The 14,268-nt window shown below is 39.0% G+C and overlaps 1 protein-coding gene across 2 annotated transcripts in view; it reads right to left on the bottom strand.

The window, feature by feature from the left end:
- Positions 1-14,268, bottom strand: part of NYAP2 (neuronal tyrosine-phosphorylated phosphoinositide-3-kinase adaptor 2) — a 182,861-nt gene that overhangs the window by 32,886 nt on the left and 135,707 nt on the right. For both annotated transcript variants that reach the window (XM_039236817.1, XM_039236819.1), the window contains one exon: positions 11,235-11,338. In XM_039236817.1, the coding sequence (XP_039092748.1) occupies positions 11,235-11,338 (104 nt within the window). The remainder of the gene's footprint in view (positions 1-11,234; positions 11,339-14,268) is intronic.

Below are 14,268 nucleotides of genomic sequence, written 5' to 3'. Positions count from 1 at the left end.
TGAAGTGACAGTATGGTTGTCCTGTCCCCCACCCCACCTCCTTTAAAATATCTACTCACAGATTCCCTGTGGAAGCCCAGAGGCTGGATAAATCTCGGTGAATATATTATTTGTCTTTTGTGTGCTGTTGATTCAATCTACACCAGTGCTCTAGAAGCGGTGTTTCTGTGTGCATGTGCATGAGGAGGTGCGTTTTCTTCTCAGCATGTGGAAAGAATAATGTGCTCAGGTGTCTGTCTTCCTGCTTGTGCACATGCGCACGCTCATGCACACACACACCTATGCCTGTGTGGCTGGTTTCTCACAACAGCGATCCATGGTCCATAAGGGAATGAGATGGTCAATGCCCTCTAACCTCCTTCCAGGAGCCACATTCCCAGCCTCACCTCACCCCTGGAGATCCTGCTCTTAGGAGGTACCTTGTTCAGGTAAAGTCTTAGTTGAATTTGACCCTCTGTTATCTTAGCTCCAAATCTAGAGAAGTTCAAAGGCAAATCCAAGAAAATCAAAGAATGCTTAAGTAAATCAATGAATGACATTAATAAAAATGAAGGAAGATGGTTTTTACGAAAAGAGCAAATTCAGAAGGCAAATATTTCTGAAAAGAAAACAAACATGTAGTAGATAGAACACCTGTCTTCCTGTCCATATAGCCACTGTTAGTGATTAGATCTTCAACAGGCAACATAATCTCTAGCCTTGGTTTTCCCATTAGTGAAATGGGATAATGTTATCTACTATGTATGTAGGTTGTAAGAATAAAATTAGATAATAAAACATCTTGAACACTGTGTCAAGCATATAGTAAGCCCTCAAAAAAAGCCATTTTATTTATTTAAAAATTCTTTTAATGTTTATTTTTGAGAGAGAGAGACAGACAGAGCATGAGTAGGGGAGGTGCAGAAAGTGACAGAGACTCAGGATCCGAGGCAGGCTCCAGGATCCGAGCTGTCAGCACAAAGTCCAATGTGGGAATTGAACTCACAAGTCGTGAGATCGTGACCTGAGCTTAAGTCAGACACTTAACCGAGTGAGCCACCCAGGTACCCTTCAACAATAGTCATTTTAGAAATTGACTTTATTTGGAGAAGATGCTTTCAACCAGAGGATGTTTATTTGCAGTGCAGAACAGAGAACAACAATTTGTCCATAGATGAAGAAGAGAAAATGGTAGAAAAAGTGAAGATTTCTAGTGCTTCTTGAGTAAGACACTCATAATGTGAATGTATTTATTATTTTGAGTCTAGTGTAGTATAACTCAATCCAACATTAATGTACATAAAATCTACATGTAACTTAAGTTAGAGGAAATTTTACCCACTAGTTAGGGAGGCCTCTCTTTTTAGAAAAAAATCCTGTGATATGTTTCAAATATGTTCATGATAGACAAAAGCAATCCACAGTAATTCTTTCATTCAGCCAATCAAGTTTTCTCTGCTAGCTTTCTTTTCAGAAATATATGCAATATAGGAAAAATGATCTCCTTTCCAAGGGGCTCAAGTTGGATTTAGAAAATTACAATGCACAGAAGGTGTCATAAGTCCTAATGAAAATGTCAGCATTTCATCATAAATGACACATAACATTCAGAGATCACTGGCGTGATCATACGTCTCCCCACAAAAGTACAGAAAGGTATATTGTATATTTCAAAGTTAGATAACCTAGGGGCACCTGGCTGGCTCAGTTGGTTAAGTGTCTGACTTCAGCTCAGGTCATAATGTCACTGTTTGTGGGTTCAAGCCCCACATATGGCCTGGAGCTTGCTTCCTTCAGATTCTGTGCCCCTCTCTCTTTTTGCCCATCTCCTACTCATACTCTGTCTCATGACTCTTTCTCAAAAATAAACATTAAAAAAAATTAAAGTTAGATAACCTAAAATTGCAAGACTAAAGTGATGAAAATTACCCAAAACAAATATAAAAAATATCTATTCTGTGTTTTTATAAGCATTGTGGTGATTATCGTAAACAGCGAATTTTCTCTGCCATAAAGCAGTTTTGTTGGATTCATTTATTTTTAAAACTCAAGTACAAATTGCTAAGCACATTATGGACGCTAGGTGGCGGTGTGTATCCACCTAATGTTCTACTACTTTCCCCGAGTTTGATGGATCAGTCCCATCTGAAGCCTGATGCTCAATTCAGTAGTTAGAGTCCAGATTGAGGAAGGTTTCTGTGGACTTCTGCTAACACCTCGCAGCAGAATACCATCATAGCGTTTAGCTTTAACTCCCTTTCAAAGGCTATCTATTTGTACACAACTCCCACAAGCTCGACCATGATAAATTGATCATTCTCTAGACCGAGCCAAAGCATCACTTTCAAGTATACCGGACATTTGGAATAACTCTAGCAGTTAAATATTTTCAACAGTCTCCCTATTTACGAGTTTACATTTTCCAATATTTAATAAAAATTGTCATGAAATTGGAAACTTGAAAGATCATCTTGAAACCACATGGAATAAACTGGTGAGACTGATTTGATTTAAAATCGTCTGCTTTACTTTTCCCCAACACATCCATGTTATCATTAGTTTAGTAAAGTAAGACACTCTCGGTGGCATTGAAACAAGAGTAAATGAGGCTACAAAGGACTAAACAATATATAGATTCCATTATCTGTGACTTTGCTTAAGAAATACAAAATGGTGGGGTGCCTGGGTGGCTCATTCTGTTGGTTAAGCGTCCCACTTTGGCTCAGGTCATGATCTCACGGTTGGTGAGTTCGAGCCCTGTGTAGGGCTCTGTGCTGATAGATCAGAGCCTGGAGCCTGCTCCAGATTCTGTGTCTCCCTCTCTCTCTGCCCTTCCCTGCTTGCACTCTCTCTCTCTCTGTCTCAAAAATAAATAAGCATTAAAAAAAAAAAAAAAGAAATACAAAACGGTGCCATTTGACATCCGTGTATCATGACTAGGCTTGGCACACGTTTGCTTAGCAAGACGCATGTTAAAGTTCAGGCCTCGTGTTGACCTAACAGTTTATAATGCAATATCCTGAATACTTTCTTCCTTAAAAGGAAAAATAAGAATAAAAAAACAAAAAATCTAATCAATATGATGGGACAAAATATTATAATGGGCCTACTTATGGATAAATACAGGAGCATGTAGGAGAACATTGCATTTAAAACCAATGCTCTGGGGAAGTTTAAGTAAGTGTGGAAGTTGGTAGCAAACTTAGCCTGTTTCTCTATACCCTTTGTCCTGACCCCCAGCAGGTAATGGCTTCCTCTGAACATTTTCTTCATGTTCATTTATACTTTAACTCAAATAGGAGAGTGAAGTGGTATTGGGGTCAGGTGGCCTTTCTGAAATGATAGCCTTAGTTGGTTTCTACTCACTTGGCTTCCAAGCCACACATGAGATCCATGAGGTAAGAAGAAATGCCCAGTGCAGACTCTTATTGTACAGTGAATAACCGAGTACCTAATTTCCTATTTGGAAAAGGAACAATGAATTGAATCATATCAAGTATACCAAGGAGGGAGTGGGAAAAACCAATCCATCTCAGAAGCTGGCAAGAGAGTGATGCACTGTCTAGAGAATTTTAAATCAGTAGTAAGGGGCACCTGGGTGGCTCAGCTGGTTCAGTGTCAGCTCAGGTCATGATCTCACAGTTTGTGAGTTCGAGCCCCTTGTTGGGCTCTGTGCTGACAGCTCGGAGCCTGGAGCTGCTTCAGATTCTGTGTCTCCCCCTCTCTCTGCCCCTCCCATGCTCATGCTGTCTCTCTCTGCCTCTCAATAATAAACAAAAGTGTTAAAAAATTTTAAAAACATAAAATAAAATCAGTAATAAAAGTGACTAAAAGTCTGTCTGCCTTTTCTTATCACCACGTGCCAGCAGTTCTACGCAAGATCTGTGATACAGGGTGAATGCAACCATTCCCTCCTTGCCCACCCTCTTCGGAATACCACAGATTAGAATGACTTTCCCACCTAGAATTTTCTAGCAAGTAGGGAAGTTGAATATTTGGAAGAAGGAAAAGCTGTAAGAGAAAAGAGAAAGAATTCTTTTTCTAGCAGTTTATGTCTGTCTATCCAAGACTTTCCCTACATGTTATCTCATTAATCCTCAACAACTACAACATCAACCACACAAGGTAGATAGCACTGTACCCATTTTACAGATGAGAAAACAGAGTCCGAAAATTCAAACAACATATTCAAGGCCACAAGCTACTAACTGGTGGATTCCAGACCAATAATAAAAATCTTCTAATCTAATCAACAACAGCTGGGTTTTATCCAGCTGAGTAGCTAAGATCACAAGGCTGACATCTAACAGGTACAAAACTTGGACAAGGTACTTGTGTACGGTTGTAATGTGGGATGAGAATGGCAGCCTCGGGTAGAACTGTAGAGAGCATGCCTGTGGTGATGTGGGGAAGCTCTCAGCAGTCCTGAAATACAATAAACACATCAGAGATGACAATAAATGGCACATGGTTTTCAATATGCTAAAGCTCAGTGAAGAAATCCGAACAATGTTTGGTCTTTTGCATGAGTTCAAGAATGCTGGCTAGAGACTTTAGCTACCTTACACTTTTACCTGCAGCTCTAGTGGGTGAGGTTATCAATTCAGATGCTGAGGACACCACACGCACATATCCAGGACTGCGGCAGTCGGAGGGTGGACGCTCTCTCAGCCCTTTGTCCCTGTCCCCACCCCTCTGTGTCAACTTCTTCTAGAATGTCCTCTAGTTTGTTACACCCTGCCTCCCATTCTATGGGCATAAATGGCAAGATTATATGTGTGTGTGTGGGGGGGCGGTTATTGGCATATGACACAGGGATATGTTTGTTTAGGTTTGTTCAGGTTTGTTCTATTCAATAATGGAGTTACTGGGAGACCGGCCATGACAGTTCTGCTTTTTAAAAGATGATTCCCAAATATTCCGCCACCTGAAATATACAAAAGTTAACACAGGATGATGCCTGAGAAACAGGCCAGATTTCTTAGCTGTACTATAGTGTGTTGTGAAAAGCAATCGGAGTCTCTGCTACTTGAATTCTTTGCATAATAGTGGAGATCAAAAAATGCCAATATTTCATTAAACATATTACTGGATTTGCTTATTATTTAAAAGTAATAAGAAAAATTTGGGAGTTTTTAACATGAAATTAATTATAGAGAGTCTCATAGGGTACTAAAGCCTAATATTTATATAAAGCAATCAGACAGGATTATTGATAGCACATATAAGATACGGCTTTTTTGTTTTCGCTTTTTGGCACTTTGCATTATTGTAATGCACTTTTGCCATAATTCATGGCAATGGATCAATATAAACACTGACATTCTTAATTATAATATGAATTTATTCCACAATTCACAGGGCTAGATCCAATCTCTTCAGTAAATATCATTATTATAACAAATAATTATAATTCCTTTGTAACATAATCTTTGTTCACATAGCACTTCAGTTTACAATTTCAAGTTAGTACAGATAAACCCCTCTCCAGCGTGATGATGTTGCACTTGTAAAGGTAGCAGGGTGTTTCAAGTATCCTTGTTGAGTTTTTACATATTTGGAAATATATGTCAGTCAACCTGTATGCAAAACAATAGGAGTCATTGTAAAATCTACTGCATGGCCTGGAGGAAACTCTGTGGTGGGAAGCTATGTGTTAATGAAGTGAGTTCAACATTTGCTGTTGGTTGTGTGTTTTGTTTCTGCTTTTCCTCCATTTCCATCATGCACTGTAATAAGGAGCATACAATCGAATCAGCTGTGTAAAGTACAAAGACAATGCAGAATACTCTCTGGGGTCAGGTCTGATAAGAGTAGCTGGAATATTCACAGGGTCTTAACAACAATAACAAAAGTTTGTTCAACATTTGAAAAACAGATGGTGGAGAAGGACCCCTTCCTCGTGTTAAGTTGGGACGGAGCATGCTCTCCAACCACATATTCTGTTCTCTCCCATCCACTACAAGACTTTCAGCTTCTAGATAAGAAACATGTGAAAATATATATACAGCTGATCAGTGAAACCTCTTAATACATACATTCTAGGTCTACAAGGTTTAAGGCTAGAATAAAGTATGTACAGTCTTGACAAAAAAAAGTCATGTCCATGCTAATGGTGGCTTGGAAATTCTGAAGGCAAAGCATCATTGAAGCTTCTCTATTCTTAGGGTTTGTTTCTTCTGTTTTTCTACTTGATCCCATGCATTGAAGATGAAGTTAAATTAGAACATACCCTTTACGGTTACATTATTCAGACATATGAGTAGGCATTGAGTGGATGGAATCAGAATTCCCATGTCCTTGTTTGAGTATTTATGTTAATATACTCAGTCTCTCTTTGTCTTCACCCTCCTTCTGCTTTCCAGGCTCCTACAAGTTCTATGTGCAAAAATTCTGACTATCTGGAAAATTAAATGAAAGCCCACAACTGATGCAGACCCTGAGACAGAGCAGTGATCTTCTCAAAGCTTTAAGACAAAGCATTACTGAGACTGTGGGGCAAATCAACACATCCCACTGCACTGGAGATAGAAAATTAAGGAAAGAGACAATTTTAGATTGTATGAGAAAAACATTTTTTCAGGGATATATATAGAGAGAAACTTTGTAGGTCAGCAAAAGATCACTGATTCTCACACAGTGCCCTGACTGCTAGTGGTCTGCCCCTGAACTGGGTACAGCCTGGGTCACTGTATCATATAAACCTTTGAATGATTTACTCTCCTTTTTTATAAAGGTATCTCAAAAGCAATTTTGACATCCAGGCATGTCCAGAACACATTCTGGACATTTGCCAAGCTTGGGCCACCCCAACATGTTCTTTCATTATCTAGAAAACCTGGCCTAATGCTGTCTTGCAGACATAGCTATGGCGTCCATGAGGAGAGAACATGTTCTGCTCTGTGGCCAGCCCAGGCAGGCTCTCATTACACCCCAGCAGAATCATCAAACATCAAAAGGGGAAGTTAGGAGCTTGGAAAGGGTCCAGAAGACTGGCACTAAATGGAATAAATGTTTGAGAAATCATACTCAAGGGGCAAGTTGAAAGGGTCCAGTGTGCTTGCCTGGCTAACAGTTTATGAGGATACAGAAAAGATGCTGGGGCAATGCCTGTCCTAAGTAATGAAGAGGCATCCGTCGGTGCACAGAAGATCCACAAAACAAGAGATAATGGCTTCAGAGGCGACTGTGAGATTTCCAAAGAGGTTTGGGTCTGTCAGCCTTTGAAATGTATGTCCAAAGGATATTACAGATGGCCTTTTCCTAACCCTTCCCCAAGATCAAGGATAATCAGAGATAATCCAGTTTAGAAAGATCAACTAGCCTCAGGGAGAAGGTGAAGTTTCATTTCAACACGTAGGTCACTGTTATTGTGATGTGATTCTGTGATATGATGTGATCACCACTCTGGGACTCTCTGATTTGACATGGGATGTGTTACCTAACAAATGTGAAGTGTGTACCTTCGTGAGTGACTAAGTGTATGAGTGTGAGCGAGTATGTATGTGTATATGTGAGTATGTGAGAGTTTGGGGGTATAAGGGAGCATAAGTGCATATTAATGTGAGTGTGTGTGTACACGTGCACGCATGTGTGTGTGGATGCACCCATGTGTGTACTGCGTGCATATGTATGTATAGTGGAGGGTGTGGTGTTCATCTCCTTCCTTCCCTGGAAAACAAATATAAACATTCTTTGGGAACCTTTTTCCAAGGAGACCTGGCACTTCTGTTCAGAGACACACCCTCGCTGCTCCATTCTTGAAAGAAAGCATGGCCTTCACGTGGCCAGGGGCATTAACTGCTGTCCTATCACCTGCTGTGACAAGACCACAAATGGTTTCATTGCCAGTGGAATGGGGGTCACATTCCAAGAGGTAGGCTTGATCTCAGCCGAATCAGAGGAATGACATGAACTTCATTTTCTACTGTCTATAAAAGTGGTCACACCCCTTTCTTCTGAACACATCTTTCTACTTTACTACAGAAGGGAAAAAGGGAAAGTTACATGTACTCCAAGTCCCATATGACTTCTAGACAGTTTTACTTTTATAACTAAGGAAAGGAGAACAGGTTTTTTTTTTCACAGTAGGCACAGAAATTTGGTTTAATTTCCAAAGATCTACATTCAGACAAATGCCAAAAATCCGTGGGCACGTGGCAAGAAAATTCCAAGCGGATGTCCTGCCTCTTGTCTAGTCTACTTATTCTGGAGTGAATTAACAAAGAAAAAAAAATGGGTTTTCATTTCTCTGAGTTTCAAAGATTATACTCTAAATGCTTCTTTCCTGAGCTTTCCATTTTCTCCTACATATTTGAAGCTTCCAGTCAGATAAGATTATGTATTTCTACAAATCTTGTGTCTGCTGTAGTTACCTGAGACCAAAAGATTGCAAAATCAAGCAAAAGCTATCTTGACTTTGTTGATACACAAATGCAGATAGTGGACAGTCACTGTTGGCTCTAGGCTCCCTGAAGCTCAGTCTGTCTCTAGATTCTTTGGGGGTGAATAATCATTACTGGCCTAGGCCTGGAGGGCCACTGTGGGCACCTCAGTATTTTCCTGCCGAAGCAGTATCAGGCACTTCCATATACCCTTCTGCAACACCTCTTAGAAAGCTCCTACCATGACATGTAATGACAAGTCAAAAATTTTTACTGAGGAAATGGAAAAGAGATCGGATACAAACAAAGGATCTGAATGAAAGAAAACACAGTGCCTTCTCTATGAAAGGTAATGTCCCTTAATGTGGCTGAAATGGCATGGGCGTCCTAAAGCCAGCTTCCTCAGCTCATTAGCACCCATTGGAATTATTTTAGGGATTAGTGATTGCTTTTGTTTGTTTTAAAGAGATCAAGTGGTTGTCCATGGTTTCCTAATAAGAGGTGGATCCATCTCTTATTACACATTCTGTGATTAAATAATTACTGGGAATCCAGGTATTTGAAAAACTGCTTAAGAAGTGAGCAAGGGGACTGTTTGTTGGATAAAGCTGATGTTGCATATCCTAGTTGGTGTCTGAATATTCTCTCTTACAGGCAACAAGTCAACACTGCCTTGGGTTACTGAACAAAGGCAGTGTCATCACCACAACAAAGGGTTGTTACTTAGACATCTCAGTCAAGAGCCTGAGAACAAGGTGAGAAGAGATCTGCAAAAGGTAGCCATAGACTTTAGGGCTAAGTCATAGGAATGTAAAGCAAGGTTGTTCTCAGCCAAGTTTACTTCTTTAGTACAGGAACAGGCAAACATTACAAATACTAGTTCAAAGCTCTAACAGCCCATCTAGATATGGATGTGTGCCAGAATTTCTGCTGGTTGGGGCTTTCTCGCTTTGCTATATTTTGAAGAATAAAGAGTATCCCATCAGGTAAACCAAGAGCTGATAATGCAAAGGCCCAAAGATCATGTCTCGTTTTTATCCCAGAAGTTTATCCCAGGAAACTGCTTTCATTTTAACCCAGGGACCCTTTCATTTAAAGGGGTTTAGGATGAAAGAACTATAAAGATAATTAGGAAAAAAAAGCAAAACAAAACAAAGAACACAAAACCTCTCCGTGATACTGAGGGTAATGTAACAGCAAGGTACATGTCCTTGGAAAATCAATTATATTAATGAAACCTTCTGACAGCTAAATTTCCCTCCTTTCTGGATTCAATTTTTAAAATGTTAAATATTGATAAATGGAATTTTTGAAATAGCCTTAAATCAACTAAGAAACTAACTTTATTTTAGTGAGGTTAATTACGTTATTTATTTATTAATTCATTGTCTTATTGTTTCCACTTTTTTTTTTCGCTCCAAAAGTGTTTGAGCTGGATACATTTAGTTATGAAAGCATTTAACATTTTAAATTAAGACACAAGGAATTCTAAATGACACTTGAGATGCCCCTTGAGAGAAGCCTCTCATCTCTCGTGTTTATAGAGAACTCATATATTCATAAATCAAATGCTGTGCACATTTAAGCCAGACCAAAATACTAAAAAAGCACCGTGTCTCCCACTAGAAAAAAAAACTGCAATATTCTGCTTAGTTGTGTTTTTAAAATAGCTTGACATTTTAAATAATTGATGAATATGTAATTTGCTAATCGGTAACGGGCAGTTCCCATAGAGGTACCATCGCTAGTTTTATAGTTTACTATTTCAGAAGAGCTTTATGAATGCAAAGATTAAAGCTGGGACGTGGAGAGAGAAATCACTCCAGGACATTATCCTATTTAACACCCATAATACTTAACAGTAACAACAATTAAGCTTCACAAATGAAGTCAATGTACTGAATTTCTATTGGGTGAGTTATAGATAGACATTTACGTGTTGTGATTACTGATTACTCCCCAGAGACAACCATGTGCCCAAATGAACATCAGAGCAACATACTGTTAATGTAAAGGATTAAATGATATTTTAGTTTATGCTTTTATTTCTCGTCTCTTTTCTCCAAGCCATAATAGAGATCTTATTTACCATGCATGAACACTTAACATCCTCTTTCTGAGAACATTTCTGATGTTGTTGGTATAAGAGAGGAAAGTCACTTATTTAAAGATCGCCTTATTAATCTACAGTTTTTGGTAAGTACCTAGATTATCTGGTCGGTCAGTTTGTCTTTATAGCCTAAGAAAACTAGCTGCCATGTTCAGTCCAGATGAGTTGGTATTTGAATATTTATAAGGACATCGATATTCACAGTGTCTTACAATCATGCTCCAAGCTAAATAGAAATAAAAGCAAAATGGCCACAAATATTACAGTATAATAGGATAAGAGCTGAAAGATATGTACAAATTCATTGACAACATCTGTGCAAGTGTTATAGACAAAACATTTAAAAAGAAATCTACATAAAACAAAGTAGATAAATTTATCAAATGTTGATAAATTTTCAGAGACAGTATAAAAGTACACAAAACATGGAAGAGAGAAAGAATTTTTCAAAAAAAATAACCACCAAGCCAATACATAGAATACAAATTTACTACATTAATATTACAGAATGATGGGAACCAGAGACAAAAACGATTTGGTAACAAACAGCAAAGAAAGTTTCACCAGTCACAGAGAAGAAAGACTTTCCCTTTCAGATGAGAACACAGACTGCCACAACTCACCCCCTCCACCCACACACACAGAGAAAAAGAAAAGCAAACGCAAGAGTTGTCTACAGCAACACATGACAGACAGAGGTGGAAGCGTCTGGCATGTTGCATCACACGAAGTCAATCACGATTGGCTAACGATGATGGTACCTGGCTCTGTTGCAGGTCACTGGCTTGCCTGAGAGGAGTAACTGACGGAGGGGGCACACCTGATGTGGACGCAGACCGGCCTAATTTGCAGCTTACTTTCGGCTCTGTGAACAGGGGGAAAGGCAGAGGGTTAGCTGAATCTGCAGTGAGGATCAGCTTTCAGACTCCCGTTTTGTTTTGCTGCACCCTCTTTCAGTGCATCGAATACTCCCGATGCTTGCTAGCAATTGGCAGGTCATGAAACAACCAACTGGAAAACAAGCTTTATTTGCACTCAGCTCCTGGAAATAAAGAACAAGTCATGGAAGCAAAGGCTTTGTTCCTTTGGATATTTCACCTCATTCAGGGTTAGTTTCTATAGCGTGATTACTAGAGCAAGAGCCCCATTCAGGAAAAAAGCAAATGACATGAACATTTCAACTGCCTTCTTTTCAGCGCTGGTCTAGAGGTGTTGAAATGTCTTTTCTACCTGTCCGAAAATATTTCCTCCCTCCCTCCCTTCCTTTCTCTCTCTCTCTTTTTTTTTCCCCTTCTAATTTCAAAATCTATAACCTTGGGTTTGTGCTGAAAGGTGGCATTTCTCTAATTTATCTCTATGAACTTTCAAGTTTATAACTGTCTTCTAAGACTTCTGGCATTTTTCATCATACCAGTATTTTTCCAAGTTATAAAAACATTTTCCTAACTCTTCCTTGATTTCAGGAGCTCAAATGAGCTGCATAGGCCATTGATGGGATACTTTGGAGATGAGAATTTGGGAATGGAAGAGTTCCTTTGGAATAGAGAGGATGCTAATTTTAATGTTAATGTATCTGAAGATATTTGAGAAGAAAATATTTTTGTCACAGACTTTTATATTGGCTGTCACTTTTTGAGTGCCAGGTATATTCTAGCTTCAGTCTGGGCTACATTTAAATTATCTCTAATCCTAAAGATATTCTATAGAGTTACACAGCTAGAAAAGCTGCCAATTTATACATATACTTACATATATATGGATATATTGGAAACCTCCTTGCCTATCCCCATAATCTCTCTGCTCAAAAGTAACTCAGACACCATTGTCCTGGGCTGACTTTCCTAGATTACTTTGAAGCAATCCACCTTATTCCAAGTTTTCCAATGATTCCATATTTCATATGATAGAAACTTCAAACCCTCTTGACTAATTTTCAAAGGCCTCCAGTGATCTGATCAGATCCACTCTATTTTCACTGTTCTCTTCAGAGCACATGCTTCCCTCTCAGTTTCTTCATTTGATCTTTCTTCCATCCTTCACCTCAGGGTGTGCCCTTGTGTGGACTTCTATCAGACTAAGTCTTACCATTTTCGAAGACCAACTTCAGCAAGTGCTTCCTACTGCGAAGCATCCTGATTCTCCCTTCTGAAACTTCCCTAGAGCTTATACAGTGCTTGTAATGCTTGCTGTGGCTTTGAGCATTTACGTTAGTGTGGACCGCATAGTAAGTGTTCAATCAGTATGCACTTTTCTTTCAGTGAAGACACTCAGTTTAACCTAGAAAAGGTCGATGCAACTGCTAAAAAGAAATTGAGGCAATGAAAGTAACATACAGTATGTTTTAAAGCCTGAGTTCAAGGCCTGACTCCCCTACTTATAAAGGCAGTGATTCTCATTCAAAGGGTTTGTGACTTTCTAGGGTCTATTTCAGAAGAGGCATGTAGTTTGGAAACTCTCCCCAACTTACTTTTATGCAGATGATTCTAGTATCTACTCAACCGCTTTTGAAAGGTGTTTAAATATAACAGTATTATATACGATGACATAAACTATCACTGTAACTTAGAAATTAATCTCATTTCCCAGGAGGCATAAATCCTTGCATACCCTAGTAAATCATCTTTTGTCATATCAAATAACAGACAAAGCATCCATCCCAATCCTGGTTAACATGTATTTAGAGTGGGGCCAATGTTTCCATATAACCCTTTACTATGGTAGCACATTTAGTCACATGGAGTCAGAAAATTCACTACTTTTTTTTTCCCTAGGAAAGGATGGCAAATAATATCTCTTTACTTAAAGTCCTTTTCAAGTTTATATTAAAGAGATTATCTGATGAGTGACATAGTTCAAAGCCTTTTATATTATCCAGTATACCTATGGATTAATTTCTCCTGCTAGGTTTCCACCCAGATTCTGACTTAACCAGCCTCTTTGAAACATGGACACTGATATCTCTAATGAACAGACTGAGCTGTACCAAAATCCAGGCAAACTCCCCATTTCATCATGACCTGAAAAGGCCTGGCCTTACCCCCATTGAACATCAATCCAGAGCATACCTGAGCTCATAAAGCCCCTTAGGTACTGCAATATAAACCACTAAATCCACTTTACACACAGTGGTTTATGCTGCTAGCCAACTACCCTGGGGGCTAGCTCTAAGGTGAGGTCACACTGGAGTCAACTGTTCAATCTCAAGGGTCATATGGGTCATGATTCTACCTGCAGCAGCAGACTAACATTGTGATCATAAAGCCATTATGTCCATGTGCTTACACAAATACACACATATGCACACTATGTAACATTACTCTGCTTAATGGTGTCATGTTGTAGGGACATTATTAAAATTGTGAAGTTTTGGTTTATCTTTATCTCACTCATTTTAGCTCTTTGCTCTTCTTTCAGTTTTACATGGTCCTTATATGCATTTCAAGTTTATTATATTATGAAGTGTATAAGACCAGGTTGGTGGTCTTTATGATGTTGCATCCACCAAGGTTCCCTTGACCAAAAGAGTTGTCTGAAGAAGTCCCCAAAATCCTAGAAAAGTGTCTGATTAAAACAACGTCTTATAGAGATTCTTTAGAGGTATAACACTGAGGTTAAATTGTCCAACACACTTGCCATTGGAAATACGGTGAGCTTTGAGCCTTAAACGGATACTTAGGAGCCATGACACTAAAAACAGTAAAGTTTCATCCTGAATTTTGCTAATATAAAAATTGCCAAGGTTTTGGGGGGGGTTAAAAACAATGGACATGTTCTGCAAAAGAGATCTAAGGTAGA

This window comes from Hyaena hyaena, unplaced genomic scaffold (genome assembly GCF_003009895.1).
Source record: "Hyaena hyaena isolate Hyena2069 unplaced genomic scaffold, ASM300989v1 scaffold_117, whole genome shotgun sequence".
NCBI lineage: Eukaryota > Metazoa > Chordata > Mammalia > Carnivora > Hyaenidae > Hyaena > Hyaena hyaena.
The sequence above is the reverse complement of the archived record's forward strand: the minus strand, read 5'-3'. Positions and strand labels throughout refer to the sequence as shown.